At 41.8% G+C, this 25,069-nt stretch overlaps 1 protein-coding gene across 1 annotated transcript in view; it reads right to left on the minus strand.

Annotated features, from left to right (window-relative positions):
- LOC105240028 overlaps nucleotides 1–25,069 on the minus strand; it is a 93,272-nt gene that overhangs the window by 63,299 nt on the left and 4,904 nt on the right. Inside the window, exons 2-3 of the mRNA XM_034645796.1 lie at nucleotides 22,321–22,461; nucleotides 2,396–2,542 (exon numbers count right to left, since the gene is read on the minus strand). Of these exons, the coding sequence (XP_034501687.1) occupies nucleotides 2,396–2,458 (63 nt within the window). The 5' untranslated portion in view covers nucleotides 2,459–2,542; nucleotides 22,321–22,461. The remainder of the gene's footprint in view (nucleotides 1–2,395; nucleotides 2,543–22,320; nucleotides 22,462–25,069) is intronic.

Raw genomic sequence — 25,069 nt, forward strand, 5'->3', positions numbered from 1 at the left:
GGGCACAAAGGGAAAGACGGGGATTCTCCAGAAGAGAGGAGAGCAGCACCACCTCAGGAGCTTGGCCCCTGGGGGCTGTGGGTCTGCACCACGATGCATAAAGTGCTAAGGACAAGGGCATCCTTTGTTTTTTGTTTTATTATTTTTGTAAGTTGTCTTTATTTAAGTAATCTCTAGACCCAACACAGGGCTCGAACTCATGCCTCTGAGATCAAGAGTCACATGCTCTTTCAACGGAGCCATCCAGGCGCCCCAGACAAGGGCACACTTTGAACCAGAGCCTGCCCTGCACCGGGAAGAAGTCTTAGGATATTTTCGCGGGTGGCTCTCCTCTGTCCAAGCAGCACCAGCTGATGCCCTTGAAAACGTTCTCATGTGCGCACTTCATTTTTATTGAGGCCAAGCACATTAGTCGTGCAGCTCACAGACAAATAGGAATGTTTGTAGCTCTGGACACTGTCACGAACTCATTGTACTTTGCACAGGAAGCTCAGCTCCACATGCTCAAATGTCATCCTCTAAAGGTCAGCTCTAAGTACACAGAAGCCGTCTAGGAACACTGACAGCAGAGCTGAGTGCTCTGCACATCAAACAAGAAAGCCATACAGTGGTTTCTCTCGACCTTAACAGGGTCAGGTACAGGTGGGTCATGCCAGCCTTTGCCTCCGGGGGCAGCTTGCCCTTTGGAAAGGAAAGCAGTCCCTCTAGACTTTCCTGTTGGAAACAGTGCCTGAGACTGAGAAGAGGAAAGGAGGTCCACGAAGTGCCCGTGCTGCTGCAACCAAACTAGACCAACCTAGACCCTGAGATCCTTGACCTGCCGTGTGCCTTCTTCTCCAAGCCTAAAGGAAAACTCGTTCCCCCAGCATGCCTCTCTGCTCCCAAAATAGTCCCTTTGCCTGGAGCATCCTCACCAGCCCGCCCGCCACCACACAGCGAATCAGTGGGAAAGAGTGTGAATGAATTTAGAGACCACATGCTCCAACCTCTCCTCTCTGTCCATCAAAGTCCACTTCAGTTAGCACCCCCTCCATAAAGACTTTTTGGGGTCCCTCTGTATCTCAATGCTCCAACACTTTGGCCCTCCCTTATGGTACTGATCACATTCTGTCTTGTGTTTGAGTTAATTACATACATATTTTTCACACCCACTACTGGGCCAGTTTTAAACCTACAAATTAAACAATTTGTCCTAAAAATTAAGCAATAACATTTGTACTTTCTACAATTAAAAGATGTTATGCTTTGGGAGGAAAACATAGCATTTTTTAAAGCAAAATAAAACGAACTTTGTTTCTTTGCTTTTCTGTTTCCCAAGTGCCTGTGTAGTGTGTCTAGTAGGTGCTCAGCCAGCCTTGATCCCAACCACGTGGCCGACTGTGAGCATTTTCAGGACAAAGGCAGTCTTACTGCTCCCTGTGAGCCCTTTATGATGAAGCACAGAGTCCAGAACACAGTAAAAACACAGTAAACATATAGTGAAATGAATAAAGCTAGCATTAACTCAATGATGAGCAGGACGTAAGATTAAAGAGTCCCATCCTAGCCTTGCTAGTGCCCCACGGAGACCATACAACTCCCTTAACACAGGAAGCAGCATGACTCTTGATAAGCAAGCAGCATACAAAGCACAGGTTCCTACCCTTCCTCTCCTGGCTCCTCAGTGCCCTTGGCGGGGAGCCACCTGTCCAGCCGTCTTTGGAAACGTATTCATGGGACAATGGTGTTAACATTGCACAGACTGACACTTCTTTGGATTTTTCTAGGGAGCCACTGCTGCTGTTCCTGCTCCTGCTATAACTGAAATCCATTTGGCAAATGCCTTGGGAATGCAGCTTCTCAAATGGTTTAGAAGGTTCTCTACTTTTGACCCCAGCAACATCACTTTCCACCTTCTCAATCAGAAATCCGAAGGCACCCACCCCCATTTCCTGGATTCATGGTAGCAGTAAGCCACAGGGGACAGTATGCTCCTGGGAAGCTGCCAGGTTGGGGGGCGGGTAGAGGTTTGGGAGGGTGGGTAGAGGCCAAGCAGCAGAATTCAGTAAACCTTGACCACTAACCACCACCCCACCCCACCCCCGCCCCCACGTTGTCTTTACAGCCTTCTACTGGTCAGTAACAGATCTGCCTCTTAAAGCAGCAGCCTGAGATACTAGAAGCCAGGATCTGGGACTTAGGGTTGAAAGTGCCCACAGGAGACAAAATACCCTAAGAGGATTCAGCCGGACCAATCTCTTGGTCACTGGACTGCCTGTGGGGCCAAGGAGAATCCATTTTGATTTCAGTTCATTATGTTTTCTATGACTTCAGATCTCAGGGGCAGGCTGGCTGGTGGAGTAGTTCACAAATGTATTCAATCCTGGTCTCTGAACAAGTTCTTTAAGAATGTTACTTTATCCAGTTGCTTGAAGAGCTTCTCATCTGGGCTCACGGTTGCTACATTCTCTGCGGCCATGTTCTAATCCCCATCTTACTGACGCTGCTCCTGAAACATTCATGGCTGGATTTCAGTGAGGCTTCTGTTCTCCTTTATGTGCTCCTTTGAAAGAAAATTTTTTTAGTAATTTATGCTAGTATGAAGTCCTTGACAAGTGACTCTCAACAATGGTTTCTCCAAGTGTTCCTTTCTGTGTGAGAAACTAGGGAGTAACAGTTAAGGCCGTGACACTCCCAGGGATGAGGGTAGGCCTGACACATGACATGAAGAGGGAGGTGTCCTGAATGAGGGGGTGCTCCCCACTGCCCCCCGTGAAAGCTATGTGTACTGGGTTGAATAGTGTCCTCCCAGACTTCATGTCCGCCTGGAACCTGTGACTGTGACTTTATTTGGAAATGTGGTCCTGACAGATAATCGAGTTAAGATGAGGTCACACTGGATTAGGGTGGGCCTTAACTCCAATATGACTGGTGTCCTTCCAAGGAGAGAGACAGACACACCAGAAGAGGGCCTTGTGACAACAAAGGCAGAGATCGGAGTCATGCACCCACAAGCCAAGAAAGCACCATACCCCTAAATTCTCCTTCACCTTGTCATTTATTAAGTATCTAGCTCACAGCAGAAACTCGGCTAGATCCTAGAACAACAGTGGCAAATGAGTCTATTCTTGCCCCCTGGACTGGTTACCTGGTAGGGGAGACAGCCGTGTAAGCAAATACAGATAGTGGAGAGTGACACAGGCCGTCATAAATGTGTATACAAGGAATCAGACTAGCAGAAAGGAGTCATTAACTGTGGAGAAAGGGTGTCAAGAGAAGTTCTTAGAGGCAGAAACACCTAAGCAGGGTTTGTAAGGACAAGCTCGGGAGCAGAAGTTGCTGAGTCATGGAAGCATGAGGCAGAAATGGTAGTGACAGAACGTGGTATATGTAGACAGCTGCACAAATTTTTTTCTACTGAAGGTACGAGGGAGGAAGAGCCAAACATGACAAAGGAGATGCAGGCCGGGGCTGGCTCACAGCAAGTTAAGAGAATTCCACTTAACTCTGTGGGCAATGGGGAGTCATTGCAGAGTTTAAAGGAAAAGAATATGGACTCTGGGAAACAAACTGAGGGCTTCAGAGGGAAGGGGCGTGGGGGGACAGGCTAGCCCAGTGATGGGTATTAAGGAGGGCACATATTGCATGGAGCACTGGGTGTTATACGCAAACAATGAATCATGGAACACTGCATCAAAAACTAAGGATGTACTGTATGGTGACTAACATAACATAATAAAAAATTATTATAAAAAAAATAATAAAGGAGAGGAATAATGGGTCCCATTGTGTTCCAAAAGATCATCTGGGCTGCTAGGGGCAGGATATATTCCTGGAGGCAAGACCAGGAGAAGCAGCCCCTGTCAAAGGCTTGAACTCAGGCAGTGGGGGTAGAGCTGAGGGGAGAGAACGGATTGGGGCAAGATTTAAAAGAAAAAGTAACTGTGTATGTAGAGAACAGGGAAGGAGAAGAGAGAAACCATTTCCTGTTTCACCTTCCCGTTTTCAGAGTTGGGTTGCAGGGCAGGGCTGGCACAGCTGGGAGATCGGTTTCATGCAGAGGATTAAGCAAGTGAGTAAATATGGGGAGGACGTCAAGAGCAGTTTCTCCCTGCTGGAGAAAGGCGTCACATGAGTGGAAAGGAGAAACTGTGGGATTAGACTGCAGTTGGAGGTGTTGGTTTGAAGTCATGGTTTTTTAAGATCGATAATATGATGGTTAGGTAGATGGGGAGAGAGAGAGATGATGGGGTATCTGGGTGGCTCAGCCAGTTAAGCATCTGACTCTTGATTTCGGCTCAGGTCACAATCTCAGGGCCGTGAGATCGAGCCCCGAGTTGAGCTCCATGCTGGGTGTGGAGCCTGCTTATGATTCTTCCTCTCCTTCCTCCCCTCCCCTCCCCCTACTTGCACTCGCATTCTAAAAAAATTAAAAAATAAAAAGAGAGAGAGAGAGCTGATATAGAACTAGATATCAGCGTGTAGATGTGGAGTACATCCTGGTCATGTGCACTTAGAAGGGCTTAGAAGCAACGGCGCCCCAGTCTCCATGAGCATCCTGGCAACCAAATCTCAGTGTCTGGCTTCTTGGAGAAATGTCTGATGCCAAGGCTAAGACAGGAAAAGAACAAGATGAGTCTGGAAACTATGTGCCAGGAAGTAAAGAAGCACTCAGAGAAGTAGGAGGATATGACTTGAGGACACAGGATCCAGCGTAACGAGGCTCCCTCTGGCCAAATCTGGGACGGCCTGAGCATCAAAGTTAATAATGACACTAACTGATAATAATCCATGGAAAAAATCAAAATCCATGAGTTCATACAGATATAAAGAATGCAAACAAATGTGAGGGAAAAGAGAAAGCTCTACTTTATGGTAGAGGGCCAATTAATAAATATAGAAGGGATGATGGAATTAGAAGATCATTACTTGGCAACCATCACAGTAATACCTAGATTTAGATAGAATCCTTGGATGCTGAAAATAGCGTATGAACGTTTAATGAGGATATGGAAACAGTCTCAAAAAAGTTCCCCAAAATATTTACCTGCTTATTAATAAATGAGTATAAAATACTTATTAATTAACTAGAGTGGACAAACAGCCAACACCATCATCATCAAATGATAAAATTTAATGTTATCAGTAACAAGATAAACCGACATTAGTTATTCCTGACAAACTGAGAAAACATAGCATCCCCTCCATGAAATTCCTGCCAACACTGCGTTCCTGGAATCTAATAATGAGAAAACATCAAACAAACCCAAAGTGAGGGGCATACCACAGAGTAATTAGCCTGCTGTCCAAAAAAAAAAAAAGTCAAAAACTCAAAATTGTAAAAAAACAGGAAAGAATGAGGAAATGTTCCCGATTAAGGGACAGTAAAAAAGACATAATTATTAAATACAACACATGATCCTGGGTTGGATTCTGAAATTATAAAGAGCATTACTGAAACGCCTTTTGAAATTTGAAAGGGGTCCATGGGTGTATTGGCAGATAGCAATATTACACCAATATTCATTTCCTGATCTTGATGATTTCACTCTGGTTATATAAGTGTCCTTGTTTTAAGGAAATACACACTGAAGTAATAAAAGGTAATGGGGCATCATGTCTGCACTGCTTTCAACTGGTTCAAAAAAAGATAATAATAATACACATAAGTATACAGATAGAATGATAAAACAAACCTGGTAAATGTTAACAATGAAGGATACACAGAGGTTCTTGTGCTATTCTTACAATTTTTCTGAGTTTGAAGTTGTTTTAAAATAAAACTTCTAAAAATATTAATATTCTACAAAATGCAAACTCATCTATAGTGACAGTAAGCAGATCACTGACTGAGCAGGGAGGGGACAGAGAGAAGAGTTAGGATTACCAAGGGCACCAGAAACTTTGGAGGATGATGGATATGTTCATTATCTCGACCGTGGCAATGGCTTTCTTGGTGTAAACATATGTCAAAACGTATACAGTCACTTTAACCATCTATCAATGAGTAAGATAATAGAAAAAAAATATTTTAAAAATTCCTGATATCTGCCTAGGGGCTCCAACCAACCTCTTTATCATCTGAATGCTTTCTTGTCATGCGTTTCCATATTCCTGAAATGCCCCATCCTAGGAAATTCTTCCGTCTTATCTCCTTATTTGAGAAGATAACGGGTTTCCATCTCCTCCACTGACTCTTCCTACACTGAGGTCAGCTGTGTCTTTCATTAATTCAACAAAGCTTACTGTAGAATTTTTTTTTATATATAATGTATTATTTATTTCAGGAGTAAAGGTCTGTGATTCATCAGTCTTACACAATACATAGTGTTCACCACAACACATACCCTCCCAGTGTCCATCACCCAGCCACACCATCCCTCCCAGCCGCCTCCACTCCAGTAACCCTCAGTTTGTTTCCTGAGATTAAGAGTCTCTTATGGTTTGTCTCCCTCTCTGTTTTCTTCTTGCTTCATTTTTACTGTTGAATTTTAAAGCATGCTAACCTGAGGACCTGGGTGTCTCCGTTGGTTAAATATTCGATCCTTGATATCAGTTCAGGTCATGATCTTGGGTGAGATCGAGCCCTGTGTCCAGATGCACACTGGGCATGGAGCCTGCTTGAGATTCTTTTCCCCTGTCCCTCACTGCACCCCCTCTCTCTAAAAAAAATTAAAAATTAAAAAATAAAAGCCTACTAACCTTTACATACATCCAATGGAAGTATATAACCTTTTCTATTGCTGTATCTATAATCATTTCGAATGTTCTTTTTTTATGTGTCCTGCTTATTTTTACATTAGAATTAAATGTCAAGATGTTTACATTCGTGGAGAACACATTGTCAACCTGCATCGTACAGTGCGTACCTGGGTAAAATCAGAAGAGGAGGGACAGGTGGGAGTGGGAACACAGGGAATGTAGCTGAGAAAGGAGGCTTGGGGGTGTACTTCAGTTCTACCACGAACCAGCTATGTGCCAAGCATGCTTTGCTTCAGTTCCTTAGTTCTAGATTTCCCCATAGGTCAAAACAAAGGTTGGATCCAATGTCATATAATCCATCTAGAAAGTGTTCTCAATCTTGGATTATTTGAGTAGTGACCACTAGATAGAGCCCATGAGCCCATGTGCGCCCTTGAGCGTAACAAGGACAGGCCTTGCTGCAGCAGGGAGCCCAGAAAGCATGGTTTGGAGCGGTGATCTGGTGCTTGATGCAATAGGGCGAGGATGCAGAAACAACTTGAGAAGTTGTGCCCCACAGACAATGGTGTTTTTGTGTCTTTAACATCTGGGCCAGGAAACCAGGGATCACAGGAAGTCAGGCCAAAGTGAAAGTTATACACATTTTTTGTTCTCCTCTTTACTAAATCCCAAGAGTCTTTAACATAGAGTGGGCAAACTCTGTATGATTTTCTGTATTATCTGAAGAGAAACTTATTTAGGAGTTCCACATGTTTTTAGGCAAATATGTTCAAATGAATATTGTTTGTAGAGAAAGTGATGTTAATATCTTCTGTCAAAGGTATTCAAGGATGTTGGAGAGGAACTGATTTTTTAGAATTTGAAAATAAAATTTCTATGAGATTAACTAAAATGGATAAGAATTTATTTATTTATTTATTTACTTGCATAAGAATTTAAAAACTATCAAGCTATAAGCAGAAAAAGGACTGGTTTTGTGTCCTTTCTGTATGCTAATAAATTAACTACGCACGTTGAACATAAACGTATCAAATGCCACCATGTAACTGGCTCTTTGCTAAGCGTTTACAAGTCACACATAAAAGGAGTGACATACTAGGTCTTCCCCAAATAATCCTTTTCTTTGACCACTGACCTTTCTCTGAATATTTCAAAACCCTTTATAAACTTACTTCGGCATCTCTGTGGGGTGTTCCCTTCCACTGCAAACCTGTACAGTCAGAAACTGTCTTTGCAGGTACATGCAAAAGAATGAAACTTGACCACCCTCTCACACCATACACAAAGATAAACTCCAAATGGATGAAAGACCTCGATGTGAGACAGGAAATCCATCAAAATCCTAGAGGAGAACATAGGCAGCAACCTCTACGACATCGGCCACAGCAACCTTTTTCATGACACATCTCCAAAGGCAAGAGAAACAAAAGATAAAATGAACTCGTGGGACTTCATCAAGACAAAAAGCTTCTGCACAGCCAAGGAAACAGTCAAAAAAACTTAAGAGGGAGCCCACAGAATGGGAGAATATATTTGCAAAGGACACTACAGATAAAAGACTGGTATCCAAGATCTACAAAGAACTTCTCAAACTCAATACACGAGAAACAAATAAATCATAAAAGGGGCAGAAGATATGAACAGACACTTTTCCAATGAAGACATACAAATGGCTAACAGACACATGAAAAAATGTTCAAAATCATTAGCCATCAGGGAAATTCAAATCAAAACCACACTGAGATACCACCTTACGCCAGTTAGAATGGCAAAGATAGACAAGGCAAGAAACAACAATTGTTGGAGAGGATGTGGAGAAAGGGGATCCCTCCTACATTGTTGGTGGGAATGCAAGTTGGTACAGCCACTCTGGAAAACAGTGTGGAGGTCCCTTAAAAAGTTAAAAATTGAACTACCCTATGACCCAGCCATTGCACTACTGGGTGTTTACCCCAAAGATACAGACGTAGTAAAGAGAAGGGCCATATGCACCCCAATGTTCATAGCTGCATTGTCCACAATAGCCAAATCATGGAAGGAGCCGAGATGCCCTTCAACAGATGACTGGATTAAGAAGCTGTGGTCCATATATACAATGGAATATTACTCAGCTATCAGAAAGAACGAATTCTCAACATTTGCTGCAACATGGACGGCACTGGAGGAGATAATGCTAAGTGAAATAAGTCAAGCAGAGAAAGACAATTATCATATGATTTCTCTCATCTATGGAACATAAGAACTAGGATGATCGGTAGGGGAAGAAAGGGATAAAGAAAGGGGGGTAATCAGAAGGGGGAATGAAGCATGAGAGACTATGGACTCTGAGAAACAAACTGAGGGCTTCAGAGGGGAGGGGGGTGGGGGAATGGGATAGACTGGTGATGGGTAGTAAGGAGGGCATGTATTGCATGGTGCACTGGGTATTATACGCAAGTAATGAATCATCGAACTTTACATCAAAAACCAGGGATGTACTGTATGGTGACTAACATAATATAATAAAAAAGGAAAAAAAGGAAAAGAAACTGTCTTTGACAAGAACAAATCTAGATCCTTCAAAAGGGATGATGTTAAGACTCAGGTGTGATATCATTCAGATTCGACAAGCGCTTAATGAGAAAATGGTCTTGGCAGGAACTTTAATTCCTTTATTTATTCCTCACAACATCTTTCTCGGTAGCCATTTTATTTATTTAATATTTATTTGAGAGAGAGAGAGAGAGAGCGCGCCCATGAACGGGGGGAGGGGGCAGCAGGAGAGGGAGAAGCAGGCTCCCCACTGAGCAGGGACCCCACACACACGGGGCTCGATCCCAGGACCCCGAGATCATGACCTGAGCCAAAGGCAGATGTTTCACCAATGGAGCCACCCAGGCACCCCTGTCAATAGTCATTTTTAATGACATTTTATAAACGATGACATGACATTTTAGAGATATTAAATAATTTGTATTAAGAATACAAGTGGCAAAGTCAGAATTCAAACCCAAAAGTCTCTTGATTTCAAGTGTTCTTTACAATACACTGAGGTGGAGGAAGGTGATTGATGACCTAAGCCTTAACACAGAGGGTAGAGACCTCACAGTGAGTCATCATGAGGCTATGGAACAAGGTCGCCCCCCACCCCCCGCTGCGTTAGAGCTGCTCTCTTTGTGAACCCCTTTCCACAATTATTATTCCTTTTCCCTCCCTGGCCGAGAAGAATCTGGGGCGGCTCAGGAGCAGATGCGGTGCCTTGTTAATATAACCTAACCTTGCCAGACAAAGCAACACGAGGAAAGCAATACAATGGCTTAAGGGCAACCCTCCATTTTCCCCAACACAAACCAGAGGAAGAAAAGGCGTCTGTGGCGGAAGCTCACCACAGTGTCAGGGACCTGGTGGTGGTGGTGGTGGTGGTGGTGGTGGTGGTGGTGGTAGCGTTTTAAAGGGACGGTGCACACACACTCTCTAAGCTACATGAGGTGAGGGGTGCTTTTAAGTGTTTTTCCTCTTGCCCACACACTAGTGCAGGATCCGAACCAACGCGGTGAGATCTGAGCACTTGGTGGGGAAGTTCTCCCTTCTCGTAAGAGAGCGAAGAGGGACCCGAACATGGAGAAGAATACCTAAATTCTTCCCCACAAAGCTTGCTAAAGTTGACATCCTTGTACACGACTTCCCGCCGTTCGGGAAACGAGACTGGAGTATAGGAGTTAAGAGTGCTGCTCGGCAGCCCTGGAACTTTCATAACAAAGTAAGGCCATTGTCCTCTAAAGGGAAGTGTCACCTGAGGACGGCGTAGGTCCCTACATGGGGAGGAAGGTGGTCCGCGCTCCCTGTCCGCTGGCCGGGAGGGAGGACGGTCGGGCTGATAGACTCCTTTCTGGGGACTTCAGCCTCAGTCAGTTCCACGGACAGCAGAGGAAGCTGGCTCTCTGAGCCCAGCCTGCTGACCCAGCCTTGGCAGGTCCTTTGGTTTTGGCAAGGCTGAACCAAAAGAGAAGTTTGGTTGCACTCTTCACTTTCTCTCCTGCTCTCTCTGGCTCCCCTCTGCGGTGTAGCCTGCCCGGCAGGAGCAGACGGTACCTCCCACTGCCCAGCAGTGTTGCTGGTCTACCGCTTTCTGCGCTTGCTCACCGGGAGGAAATCCCATTTGACCTCGCATTCCTTTCTGACGACTTCCATATGCCTCTGGAGATCTGGGAAGCTTCACCCTGGCTTGCACTGTCACTGTGGGGGACCATTCTTACCCGGGTGGTACTGAAAGCTTGCCTCTTCTTTCTCTTTCTCTTTTTAAAATTATACTAAGCTACCTTGTCTCTGTGCGATTCTGTGACACTGAATTGCACAGGCTATTCCCTCCGTTAAAAAAAAAAGTTTCCTCTACATCATTTAAAGCATGTTGTCTTGTCGCTAGCCTGAGATGATTGGCAGAGGTAGCCGGGCTGAGTTTAATTAAGGGATTTTCATGTGTCAACAGCTGAGAATAAAAGTCCCTCCCCCTTCTCTAACTCAAGGGGAGACTTTGATTAAATGGCCATTATCCCCGGGAGCACATCCTCTTCCTGTCTCCCCGTCAGGCTCCTCTGCCTGTCTCCCCCTACGCCAGGAAGAAGCTACGGGAAGGAAAGGTTACATTGCTCAAGACCACAAGCTGTCTGCAGAAGGGCAGAGAACACCTGTTCAGGCAGATAGAACAGTGGGCTCTGGGGCTTACAGAACAATTGTACAAGGTTTCCCTAAAAAGCAGAGAAAGTTTAAAACGTCATTCCCCCCCCCCCAATTTCTAGAAAATATCTTTCTTTACTGAGGCACCTAAAAGGTTTTGCTGTTGAATTGTTTACTTCTTGAGTAGAAAACACATGCATTTAGTAAAAGTAAAAGGGTGTGTAGTAAAAAGCGATCTTCCTCCCCTCAGTCTCCAGCCGCTCAGCTCCAGTTTCCTGGCATTACACTTCCACAGATCTTTTGCTCACTTATAGATTTCTGTGTGTGCGCATAATTCAGTTTTTCTAAATTCAAATTTAATTGGGCATCCTGTATTTTCTCTGGCAATCCTATACTGGGTGTCACTGTTTCCAGGCCCTTTCTGCAACAGAGCTAGAATATATGATACATAAAACACATATAATTATGTCATAATATATAAATATATATTATAGTACATACATAATATATAATACATAAATAATATATTATAAATAAATAAAAATATATTAACTCATGTTTCTATACATATCTATTATTATTTCCATATCTATTATAATATATAATATACAGATACATCTATTATTTCTATATCTATCATAATATGTAATATATATCATATATAAATAGCATATAAAATATATTAATTCACATTTATACATGTAACTGTTATTTCTATATCATCTGTGTGAATATATATGTCATATATATCATACATCAGCATGAACTCATATTTAACTTTAAATATATTTATATATAATTCAATTTCTAAATTTTAATCTATAAAATATGTATTTAATTCAAATATTTAATATATTTAAACATAATTCAATTTCTAAATTTTAATCTATAAAATATGTATTTAATTCAAATATTTAAAATACTTAAAGTTAAATACGAGTTCGTACTGATGTATGCTACATATGTTCATAATTTAAATATGAAGATACATGAGATATATGTATTTAAAGTTAAATATGAGTTTATATTGGTGTCCCTGACTCTAACCTAGTACCATACAGTTTCTTCCACTGTTTTCCCTTTGCTTATCTATAACTTCCCTCTCTGATCCTGGGAAACCAGGCCCCCATTATCCATCAACTATTTACTTGTTTGTCCACTCTTACTTTACATGTAAAACAGTTTCAGAATTGTTAACTCATAACCCCAGGAAGAACAAATTTACTAACTGGAGAACAATGTTTGCATATAGCATCATTTGTCTTCAGTCTTACAATTCCAAGTCCAAACAGTGGTTTCCAAAGCTACGTAGGTGAGTGCCTTCTTCTGCATCCCCTTCCTGATGCTCCGTCATACATCTGTAATCCAGTTAGAGTCATCTGTCAAAGTCTGCATACCATCTTGGGATCCCCTAACATTCTGGTGGATTTTTTTTTTTTTTTAGATTTTATTTATTTATTTGCAAGAGAGAGAGATAGAACACAAGCAGGGGGGAGAGGAACAGGGAGAAGCAGATTCCCTGCCAAGCAGGGACCCTGACACAGGGCTTGATCCCAGGACCCTGGGATCATGACCTGAGCCAAAGGCAGACGATTAACTGACTGAGCCACCCAGGCACCCCTCTGGTGGATTTTTTAAAAAATTGCACATATTAAAGTTCACTCTTTATGATGTATAGGTCTATGGATTTTAACAAATTCAGAGTCATTTATCCACCATCCCAGTATCATACAGAACAGTTGTATCAGCCTAAAAATTCCTCCATGAATCCTCTTTGAGGTCGACCACTGCTCCCCTCCACCAGCCCCTGGCATCTGTTTTTTATTCCTATAGTATTGCCTTTTCTGCGGTGATTCTGCAGTGATTCTCTGCAAAGAAGTGAGATTATTTTGGTTCGATTAAAATTAGCATGATTCTTTTATGAGAAATGTATTAATATAGGATAAAGGTGGTACCATATTAATAAGAAAATAGCTCTTGCCATCCAAGTGTTCATTCTTTTGCGAGGACACAAACACATACACCCTTTATGCCACTGACTGGTCACTGTGAGAAGTGCCAAATAAGAAGTATAAAATGTATTGAGAATTTAAGGAAAGGGAATTTAAAAACATTTAGTAGGTGTTAGAGCCTTGTTAAACATTTATATTTTTGGCTTAATGAAAGCGTTACTGCTTGAAAAGGATGAAAAAGATTGAAAAGTATTCTAATTAAGGATAAGTCTGCCTTACAGAATATATTAAAATAGATTAGCTTAATTGTGACGTGAATTTATTTCTACCCAATAATGTTGATACAATGCGGTTTTGCTTAGCGCCTATACGAAGTTTCTAAACTGTAGATATAGCTTGCCCACACATACACATCTACCTCTATGGTTTTTCTTGAGAACTATTTTAGCTGCCTGGTAAGATCCCCTTTGTGTCTTGCTTCACCCACTATAGTGACTTCATGTAATCATTAGGGCAATCACCGCTTCCCAAAAACAGAATAGCAAGCCCTAAAAGAAACAGAGAATAAAAGAATGTGGTCTCAAATTTTAGGAATCTAAAAATTTTAATGTACCCACTGACCTGTATGTTGATGCATGTACTCAACCAACCAACATCCACTGTGAAATTTAGGGCTAAATATTATGCTATAAATTGAAAATACAGTAATAATGGAGCTTCGAATCTACGAACAAAGACTTAACAGAGAAATCAGAATAAGAGACTGTGATGCATGTTAGGAGAAATGTGGTCAAGGAATGTAAAATTTGATTGCAGACAGCGCTTCCTAAAGGAGAGGACAAGAGAGTTAAATCTTGAGTTATGCTCTTCATCTTGAATGTGACTTAGAAGATTCAATGGTTTGGTTTCACTCAATAAATGTTTATTTAGTAACTCAAGTCACTACTTGGACCATTAAGACAAGTGAAGAAAACACTAGATAGCGTGCTTTGGTTTGGGATTATGAAGCATGCCTCAGAATGTAAACTTATTTTCCTATCTCCTATTCCTTGCTCTACTTGACAAACGAATGAGCAAACGAGAGTCACTGAAAACTAGTAATTAATGAGTATATAAACACTTAAGAATGCTGTTCAAGTGTTTAAATATCCTTGAGAGCCCTTACGTAGGTCAAACACGTCTCTAGTCTTCCCGTTTACACCATAAATTCTTCTGGCAAACTTCGTTTTCATATGCAATTTCAAAGTAAGGTTCAGATCAGTGTTTTGCAAAAGCAACAAGTGGATGGGACTGAATGGCTGAAGTTGTATTTTAAGTGGAAAGATACTAAAAGTGTTTGATGCCTTATTTTTGGTCATATTGGATCCCACATATTACCCATAATCAAAAATGTATAATTTAGTTCATTTTTATATTTGGCCATAAATATTCCAATCTTTGGTTATTTAAATAACAGAATTCCCCCCCCCACCCCCATAGGGAGAAAAAGGGGAAAAAATTATCTCAGGTCAAAGGGCTTTAAGAAAAACACCAAAATGTCAATAATTGTTATCTTAGAGGATTATGGGATTGTGGGTCATTTCGTTCTCTTGTATATTTTTTGTATTTCCTGAGTGCTCTCTAATTATCATGGCTTGCTTCTTTAAGAAAAACTTGAAATAAAATTACAAAAGACCTTAAGGCACTAGCCCGGAATCCGTGCAGTGCTTTCAAGAGCATTAGTACTTACAGAGTAAACACTTTTGTAAGCAGTGTGATTTGGTCTGTGTTTAATGTCAATCTCTTTACTGAGTTGGCTGCACATAGCTCCAGAATCAGAGAGTCACAGGGGGGAGACACGTATCGGAAGACTGCACAGCAAGAGTAAGCAAAGGGCAACGAGATGGGGAGGCTTGTACAGAGCTAATAGTCTAGAAACGGAGTTAGATACCAGTGGAAAGAGAACTGGAAACAGAAGGGGCAGAAACAGAGAGAGAAGTTCGGTCATCCCAACAGCAGAGCGTTGCTTAGAAAGCTACAGACATCGACTCTTAAGGGACAAGATAACGAGATTAATACAGCTGCTTCTTATCAGAATAGCTTTTTAGTGCTCGTTGAGGTCTGTGTGTCCTGTTCCTGGCTCTGTGGCTGATGAGATTATTTTGTTCTTTCTCTGCTTTGCATATGTTCTTGCAACACAAAGGACAACCCGAGAATGTGTCTGCTCCTTGCAACTTACAAGAAGCTAACTGGCATAGACAAATATTCAGATTGTATCCAATTTAAAAAAATGTTCTTTAAAACACTCATAAGCAGCCTAGAAGATAAATTTTTGTCTGTGTTTTAGTTATTTCCTTTGGACTGAGCCCTAGAATAAAAATGGATAGGTCAAAGGGTAAAAAAAAAAACAAAAAACTTTTTGAATACTGCCAGCTTTTCAAAAACCGCTTTATGATTGAGGTTGATTATTTTTGTATGACTTTTATATCTTTTAATTTTTTTTATTTTGTGCATTGTCTGTTTCTATTCTGTGTCTATATGGCGGATGCTGTATTTTCGCCGGCCCAATTTCCTTTTGCAACCTGTTTCTTCCTTACTTGACTCCACTATGGAGGGGACAAAAGCTAAATTTTGATTTCTACCTTCTCTTGCTGACATGAGAAATAAGTCTTCTGGCACATTCTTCAAATTCTGCCTTCTTCCTGCTTGAACTGCTGGGAAATACAGCAGTCATTTTGAAACCAGAAAGATAAAAGCTACATGCTAAGAATGTGTGAGGCTTGGACACTGGTGATGTTTGGAATCAATACATCAGCCTGGACTGATTCCTACAGGATTTCTTGTTACCTGAGTAAAACGATCCTTTTACCTGTGAAGCCACCACAGTAGCTTTTTCTATTTCTTGTAGCTAAATACAATTTTGACTGTTGTACCCAGTTTTTCCTGATTTCGTCTGTAGGGCGAGTATCCATCATGTTTGTTGCAAATACTTTCCCAGTTATCCTTTAGTTGGTGATGTTTTTCAATGCTAAACACATACGGTTTCATGTTTATGCTGTTTAATGTACTCATTTTTTCTGTGATTTATTCAATTGAAAATTTGAGAAACGTAGTTGGATAATTTCAAAAGTTAGTGCAGAGGTTATAGACAAAACAAAACATAGTCTATCAGTTGTAACACAGAAAACAAAAATGAATAAAAACAAAACATATGTATAACGTGCTATAGTAACAGGTACACTTATAATAACGAAAGTGGGTTGAACTTCTTAAATTCTCCTATTCAGAGACAGTAGTTCTCAGACTGGTTAAACACATACTTACACATGCACACCCAGGTACATACAACCGTGCCGTTTAGAAAACATACTCAAGCCAAAATGACAAAAAATGTTGAAAGCAGATAGGCAAAGATATACCAGGGAAATGAAAATAAAAAAGAAGCAAGAAGTAATACTGAACAAAATATAATGTAGGGCAAAGGCAGTAAGTAGGCCCCAGACCATCATTTATTGATAAAGCTGCACCATGGTGAGTCATGTGATTTTATTCATAAACACCGTACAGTTTTATACAGAGCAAAAGACAATAGAAACACATGGAGAAAATTCCAGAAACACAATTGGAGTGGGACATTTTAACATGTTTTACTCTTTGACAGGTAGGATAAACAATACATAAATATAGAAAGCTGAGTAATTTAATAAACATGTTTGATTTAATCAATATGTTCAAAATTATGTATGCCTCAAAACAATACACCTTCATTTTTAGTATGTCTGAAGTATTTATAACAATTTAATATTTTGTCAGAAGTTGGGGAAATCATAAATTGGGCAGATTATCTTATGTTCTCTCTCAGTATAAAGCAAGAGGAATTAATTTTAAAATTAAAACATAAGGTTTTGGCTTTTGGCTAAGAGGAGGCGAAGGTGCAACTGTCTTGGGCCACCCCGAATCCGGGTTCGTCCAACACCGGCCGGCTCCACCATGCCATCTCAGTTCAGCCCTGCTGAGATCGAATTCTTTACCTGAAGTGCCCCGGTGGGGTAGGCAGTGCCACGTCTGCCCTGGCCCTCAAGATTGGCCCTCTGGGTCTGTCTCCAAAAAACTTGATGATGACCTCACCAAGGCAACCAGTGATTAAAAGGGTCTAAGGATGATGGTGAAATTGACCACTCAGAACAGACAGGCCCAGATTGAAGTGGGACTTTCTGCCTCTGCCCTGACGATCAAAACCCTCATGGAACCACCAAGAGACAGAAAGAAGCAGAAAAACATGAAGCACAGTGAAAACATCACTTTTTAAAAAAAATGTCTTATTATGCTATGTTAGTCACCATACAGTACATCAGTTTTTGATGTAGTGTTCCGTGACTCATTACTTCCGTATAACACCCGGTGCACCATGCAATACGTGCCCTTCTTAATACCGATCACCAGCCTATCCCATCCCCCCACCCCCCACCCCTCTGAGGCCCTCAGTGTGTTTCCCAGAGTCCACAGTCTCTCATGGTTCATTCGCCCTTCTGTTTACCCCTCTTCATTCTTCCCTTCCTTCTCCTACCAATCTTCCTGCTATTCCTTATGTTCCACAAATGAGTGAAACCATATGATAATTGTCTTTCTCTGCTTGACTTATTTCGCTTAGCATAATCTCCTCCAGTCCTGTCCACGTTGCTGAAAATGTTGGGTAATCCTTCTTTCTGACGGCTGAGTAATATTCCATTGTATATATGGACCACATCTTCTTAATCCAGTCATCTGTTGAAGGGCATCTCGGCGCCGTCTACAATTTTAGCTATTGTGGACAATGCTGCTATGAACATTGGGGTGCATATGGCCCTTCTCTTCACTACTTTTGTATCTTTGGGGTAAATACCCAGTAGTGCAATTGCTAGATCATAAGGTAGCTCTATTTTTAACTTTTTAAGGGACCTCCACGCTGTTTTCCAGAGTGGCTGTACCCATTTGCATTCCCACCAACAGTGTAAGAGGGATCCCCTTTCTCCACATCCTCTCCAACATTTGTTGGTTCTTGCCTTGTCAATTTTTGCCATTCTAACTGGAGGAAGGTGGTATCTCAAGGTGGTTTTGATTTGAATTTCCCTGATGGCTAATGATTTTGAACATTTTTTCATGTGTCTGTTAGCCATTTGTATGTCATCATTGGAAAAGTGTCTGTTCATATCTTCTGCCCATTTTTTGATTTGATCATTTGTTTCTTGTGTATTGTTTGAGAAGTTCTTTATAGATCTTGGATACCAGCCTTTTATCTGTAGTTTCATTTGCAAATATCTTCTCCCATTCCATGGGTTGCCTCTTTGTTTTGATGACTGTTTCCTTTGCTGTGCAGAAACTTTTTATCTTGATGAAGTCCAAAAAGTTCATTTTTTCTTTTGTTTCCCTTGCCTTTGGAGACGTGTCATGAAAGAAGTTGCTGTGGCCATTGTCAAAGAGGTTACAGCCTATGTTCTCCTCTATGATTTTGATGGATTCCTGTAACTTGACCACTCTCTCACACCATACACAAAGATAAACTACAAATGGAAAAAATTTAAAAACTTCTTAAGTTATCTTTTAACTGAAAGAGGAAATCCACTGCTCATATATATCACATTTTGTGAATCTAGTTATCAGTTGGTAGACACTTGGGTAAATTTTGGGTAAATTTCTACTTTTTGACTACTATGAATAATGCTGCTATAAGCATTTGTGTTCAAGTTTTGGTGTGAGCATACGTTTTCAATTTTTTGGGGTGCATATCCAGGATTGGAATGGCTGGGTCATATGGTAATTATATGTTTAATGTTTTGAGGCACAAATAGTTTTCCAAGGCAGCTGCACCAGTTTACATTCCATCCAGCAGTGCATGAGGGCCCCAATTTCTCTACATCCTTGCTAGCACTTGTTACTGGCCATCTTTTGATTGTTATGTCCACAAAGTAAGGGTTACATGCCACTCCCCTGATGCGTGCCTGAAGCAGTCATCTCTCTTAGGTAAGAGCTACATGCAAAACCCTCTGCATGTGCCAAGAAGACCAATCCAATGGATGTTCAAAACTGCTCCGATGCTTGGAAACATTATCTCCTCACAGAAGACTAAAATTAGTGTATTACCTCGATATTGCTGAATATCTTCTTGGGGTAGAGAATTAAAGGAGCTGGAGAAATACTTCTTGATTGATCTCTGTATCTCAGTCCCCTGAAATTTCTGAATCACGCTTAATTAAAAGAATCAAAGTTTCATTTTGCTTTCTGGCCCCCCCAAATATATGATATATATATATCATATATATATGTATATATGATATATAGATATGATATATATATATATTTGGGGAGAGGCTATATATAGCCTCTTCTTTAGCTATTCATCCATCAATGGACAGACACTTAGGTTGTTTTCACATCTTGGCCATTGTGAATAATGCTGCAGTGAATATGGGAGTACAGATTATCTCTGTGAGATCTTGTTTTCCTTTCTTTGGGATATATACACAGAAGGGGGATTACTAGTTTATGCGGTAGTTCTATTTTCAACTTTGAGGGACTTCTATACTGTTTTCCAGAGTGGCTGCACCAATTTACATTCCCACCAACAGTGCACAAGGGTTCGCTTTTCTCCACATCCTCGCCAACACTTATCTCTTGTCTTTCTGATGACAGCCATTCTAACAGGTGTGAGGTGATAGCTCATTGTGGTTTTGATTTCCATCCAGTAGGGGTCCATTTGCTCTTTGTTTCATGAAGGGAAATTTGGCCAAAGATGCCCCAGGAGAGTTGGACACAATAGGCATCAGGACAAACATTGTCTGACTCTTGCTCTGTTTCTTAAAAATCTCTACTTTCATTTTAAGTGGTAAGTATGGCCTTTCATCTCATCATAGTGGTAAGATCTTGGATTCAATCTTCGAGATAGAATTAGAGGAATGCTTTCAACTTGCTTTGGTCTTAGGTCAGGAAATGTCAAATATCTCCACCGTAATCCATTCCCAAGCCCGTGACAGACATTGACACACCACATGTCCCACCCAGTTCTACTTCTGTCATAGAGTCCTTGATGGTATAGAGCTTCAAGAAGCCACTAACTGATGAGAATTGGAGTGAAGTGAAGGAGACTCTTCACCACCCTTGTTCTAAGAGCTATTCAAGTCAATCTAGTTTACTTAAGGACATTCTTCTCAGGACTCAGACCAGCTCATCGCAGTTCTGAGAGAGTGTTGAAAGCTGAAGTCACAGCCCTTTAAAAAGTGTTGCTTGTTTTCATTGTGTCTTCCATGCACATGCCCATCAAGCACACTTTTGTTTCTTTGATTTATTTTAAAAATGTATTAATATTTTAGGTTTGCTACAATTTGAAGTAATTTTAAAACCCTAAGCCTTCACCATTTTGCCATGATAGAAAAGGCCACAGAACACTTTGAAAAAGATACTTGGATTTCTTTCTTTTTTTTTTTTAAAGATTTTATTTATTTATTTGACAGAGATAGAGAAAGCCAGGGAGAGGGGGAACACAAGCAGGGGGAGTGGGAGAGGAAGAAGCAGGCCTCCAGCGGAGGATCCTGATGTGGGGCTCAATCCCAGAACGCCGGGATCACGCCCTGAGCCGAAGGCAGACGCTTAACTGTTGTGCCACCCAGGCACTTGGATTTCTATTGCCTCAGCCAAATGTGAACTGTGGCAAATAATTCTGCTGACATCACTCCACCTCTAGGGCCCCTGTCTTCTTCGTATGCTGCCCTTCCTCTCTTGCTGAGTTGCCCTTGTCTGGGGTCACTGCTTCTGGGAACAGTTCTGCTTTTGGTCAGCTATGCCTGTCACAGGATTTTACAGCCTCAGTTTTCTCCAACTGTAAAAATACTAGATCAACTAATACCTATTCCAACCATAAAGATTAGATCCTCATGATTTAATTATAAGACATATTATCTTATAATCTGCAAAGTACCAGAACACTTGGTGGCACTACTGCCACTGCAATCTCTACCCCCCCACCCCCCACCCTCACCAGCTGATTTTCATCCATTCTTGGCCAGCACTAATTACATTTCCCTTGAATAATATGAGGAAACTTTGAAGCATGTTTTCTCAACATCAGCACTACTGACAATTTGGGCTGGATAGTTCTTTGTTGTGGAGGACTCGTCCTGCATATTGTAACAGCTTTGGCCTCTACCCGCTACATGCCAGTTAGCAACCCCAGTACCACCCCCTACCCAGTTATGACAACTAAAAATGTCCCCCAGAATTACCAGCTGTTGCTGGGGACCAGGGGGCAAAATTAGCCCTAATTGTAAACCATTGCTGAATGTTATATATAAAAGGGCTGTATATACTGTGAGTTTAGGAATTATTGTATTTTTTTAAAGATTTTATTTATGTATTTGATAGAGAGAGAGAGAGAGCACAAGCAGGGGGAGCAGCAGAGGGAGAGGAAGAAGCAGACTCCCTGCTGATCATGGAGCCCAACGTAGGACCTGATCCCCAGGACCCTGAGAACATGACCTGAGCCGAAGGCAGATGCTTAACTGACTGAGCCGCCCACGTGCCCAGGATTATTATGTTTTTAAACACATGTTTTTGTCAATGTGTGGTAGAAGAATATGAGATCAAGTACACGCAAAGAGGAGGGAGGTGGGACTCAAGGGCATTCTACGTCAGGGTCTGCCTGGAATTGTCTTAGGAGAAAAGACTGACTCTCTCAGGAGGTCTTAAAAGAAGTTGTGAACCGCAGTACTGATCATCCCGATATTAAAAAGGACCCTAGATCTAACTTTTATAGAAATCGACTCAGTGCCTCCAGCTACCTTAAAATTGATCAACAGTTTCATAAGGACACAGGAAGCATGATATAAGAAAATATTTACCATCAAGTGGGGTCAAGGGATTGATAATATGATGAGACAGAGTCTAGTTATTCGAGTTGCCATCAAAAGCAATCCGGTTTACCTATAATTTGTTTTTACAGGGGTCTTAAAAAGTAAAATGTGCACACGGGTAACATCTCAACCCACACAAAAGAGATTCATTGAGAAGTAAATTTCATATTCACCTCTGACCTTTAGTCTCTGTGTCTCGGAGCAACCACTGGTATCAATTTCTCGGTCACCAGGAGGTATTTCACGGGTGTGTGCCTGCTGTGTGCCCGTGTGTGTAGGTGTCCGTGTAGGAGCTGCAATTCACACATATAATCCTGCAACGACAAAAACAAAATCAACCTTTAGCACAGTCACAGCAAAAAAAAAAAAAAAAAATTTTACCCGGTCACCCTGAGAAAGGGAAACACTTAAGTATTAGGCATTTTTCTGCCCGCTAGGTGTGCTTTTAATACTGTATTTGGTCAATGTTAAGATGCCCACAGTCAACAGTTCAGCACATATGGAATTGGAACGTGTCTTAGATTTTACCCTACCTTTGATGAAACACAGAATTATTCTGATATTTATAATGCGATAACCCCAGGAAGCACATCATTCTTTTATCCAGAGGTCGGTGGAGTAAACTATCCTTTTAAATCTTCTACAAGGGTGAAGGAAAAGAGCCCAACTCTGGCCCTGAGCCAGCAGCCGGTGGAGACGTGCCCCGCCCACGCTGTAGGGGGCGCTGATGCTGTCTGATTATCCTTCATTGGACCGGATTCACCCATCGTTTGTGTTCTCTGCACACTCTCCTTCCTGCCCAGGTTAAACAGGCCGTGTGTGGAATGGAAAGAATCTGGATTTTAGCGTTAGGAATGCGTGGATTACATTTCTGGGTCTGGCACTTTCTATGTGGTGCTGGGCAAGTTACCATCCTGACCGGTAGTTTCCTCCTCTGTAAAATGAGCATAATGATTGCTCCTTCTCAGGCTTATGGTTAACCATTAAAGCCACTAGCCGTGTGAATGTCACGGAATACCCACTTTCTTTCCTTCCTTCCTTCCTTCCCTCCTTCCTTCCTTCCTCCCTCCCTCCCTCCTTCCCTTCCCTATTACCTATCATGTATCTATTGATTCACTATCTGTCCCTTCCCCAGGTGCCAGCCCTTGGAAACCCCCAAGCCCTCCAGTTTTGCAGGGTCATCTTGCACATTCAGATTTAATAAAAATGGACTCACAATCCAGTCCCCCTTAAGATGGAATACTCCATCTTCCCAATATCTCAAGGAGGCTTTGTAGGACCTTTGTCGCTGCTTCCACTGAATTCTTTCTCTCCGTTCTGCATTTCACCTCCTGGGCTGTTGGTTGTTCCTTTGAAACAATTTGTCACTCTGACAGCACGCCAAATCGCTCGCGTCCAAACTACGGCTGACTTCAAGCTGTGTGTAATGCTTTATTATGCTTTGTAGCCGTTGAAGAGGAGCTCATACTGCAGTCACAATAGAGCAACTGATAAGTTAAAATCGAGTACTAGGCTTCAGTGCAGGATGACTGCATGGCGTAGAGAGTGTGGACTCCGAGCCAGACTGCTCAGGTGCAAATCCATCACTTCCTAGCTATGACCTTGGTGTTGGGAGAGGCAGTTTGCCACGGACCCCAGGAGCCTCTGCGTGTCCTCGCTGAGCCCGCCAAACCACGGCACCTCAGCATCCCCGGAGCCCAGCAGTTTCTGTAGCGAGTCACGTAGCTATTAAGTCGGTCAGGGCGCTCACAGTGAGAGTACTTTACGACGCACTTGCTGTAACAAGTGCTGAGCCTTTGACCCGGGGTCCTTCACGGGCAGCATGACCCGCTGTGTGAGTAGCTGCCATCTGGGCCCGTTAGCGCCCCATGGGACTTAGGGGCAGGGAACCTCGTGGCCGCACTGCTGTTCCCGCTGTTTGCTAAGCTGTGAGTCACAGACCATCTTGGTCCCATCCGTTCGTTCTCATCTCTCCTTCTGCACCTATGAAGGGATGGCAGACCAACTTGCTGCTGCCTTACTCGTGTCCCTGGCAAGCCTGTTGCTCTTTGCCATTTGGGGCTTTTCCCTGATACTTGGTTAAGTTACTTAATTTCCCTGCGCCTCAGTTTCTACACTTGAAAATGGGGATAATAGTAATAATAATAATAATAGTGCTCAACTCCTATTGTTGTTTTGAGAATCAAATCAGTTAATATTTAAATCAAGCACTTAGAACAGGGCCTGGCATGGAATTATATTTAAACTAATGCCATATTGCTTAGCTCTGTTTTCTCCTATCTGTTCCTAACTTCTTGCCTTCCAAAACTCAAAATTCTTCCAAATTTTGCCTTCTAAAACTCAAAATTCTACCTTTATTTTGCAAGGAAATGTACTTTTCATTGTCCCACTGCTAGGTCACGAAGGCCAGGCCCTGGGGGCTAACTTTTCCCAAACAAAATGCTTAACAAAGACAGTTTTCTTCCCTAATCAGAATCCCCTCCCCAAGTTCTTAAATGAGAAATGTTTGTGTCCCTGTCTGCTACAACAGAGGTGGTATTCAAATCATGTAACAGCTGCTCTTGCAAGGGCACTGACCCATCAGAACTCTCTGGAAGGTAAATATACCAGCAAACATCAAACCTAGCTACAGTGATCTGTGTGCTCAGGGCCAAAACATAGTTTTTTGAAATACAAGAATTTAAAATATTTCCCCCTTTACTGCCTCTAAGAGGATGATCAGATATTAGCTAGAGGACTTTGTTGACCTAATTTGAGAGGAGGGGTGAATAGTGGGTGCAGATACAGAATAAAAGAAGCTCGGAGAAGGGATAGATCTATCTACATAAAATAGGAGTTGCGTGGGAGGAGACAAAAGATCCTGGGAGCAAAAGGAAGCAGATGAAATCTGTAGGGAAAGCAAGGATGAGATTATCATTCCTG

This window comes from Ailuropoda melanoleuca, chromosome 16, assembly GCF_002007445.2.
Source record: "Ailuropoda melanoleuca isolate Jingjing chromosome 16, ASM200744v2, whole genome shotgun sequence".
NCBI lineage: Eukaryota > Metazoa > Chordata > Mammalia > Carnivora > Ursidae > Ailuropoda > Ailuropoda melanoleuca.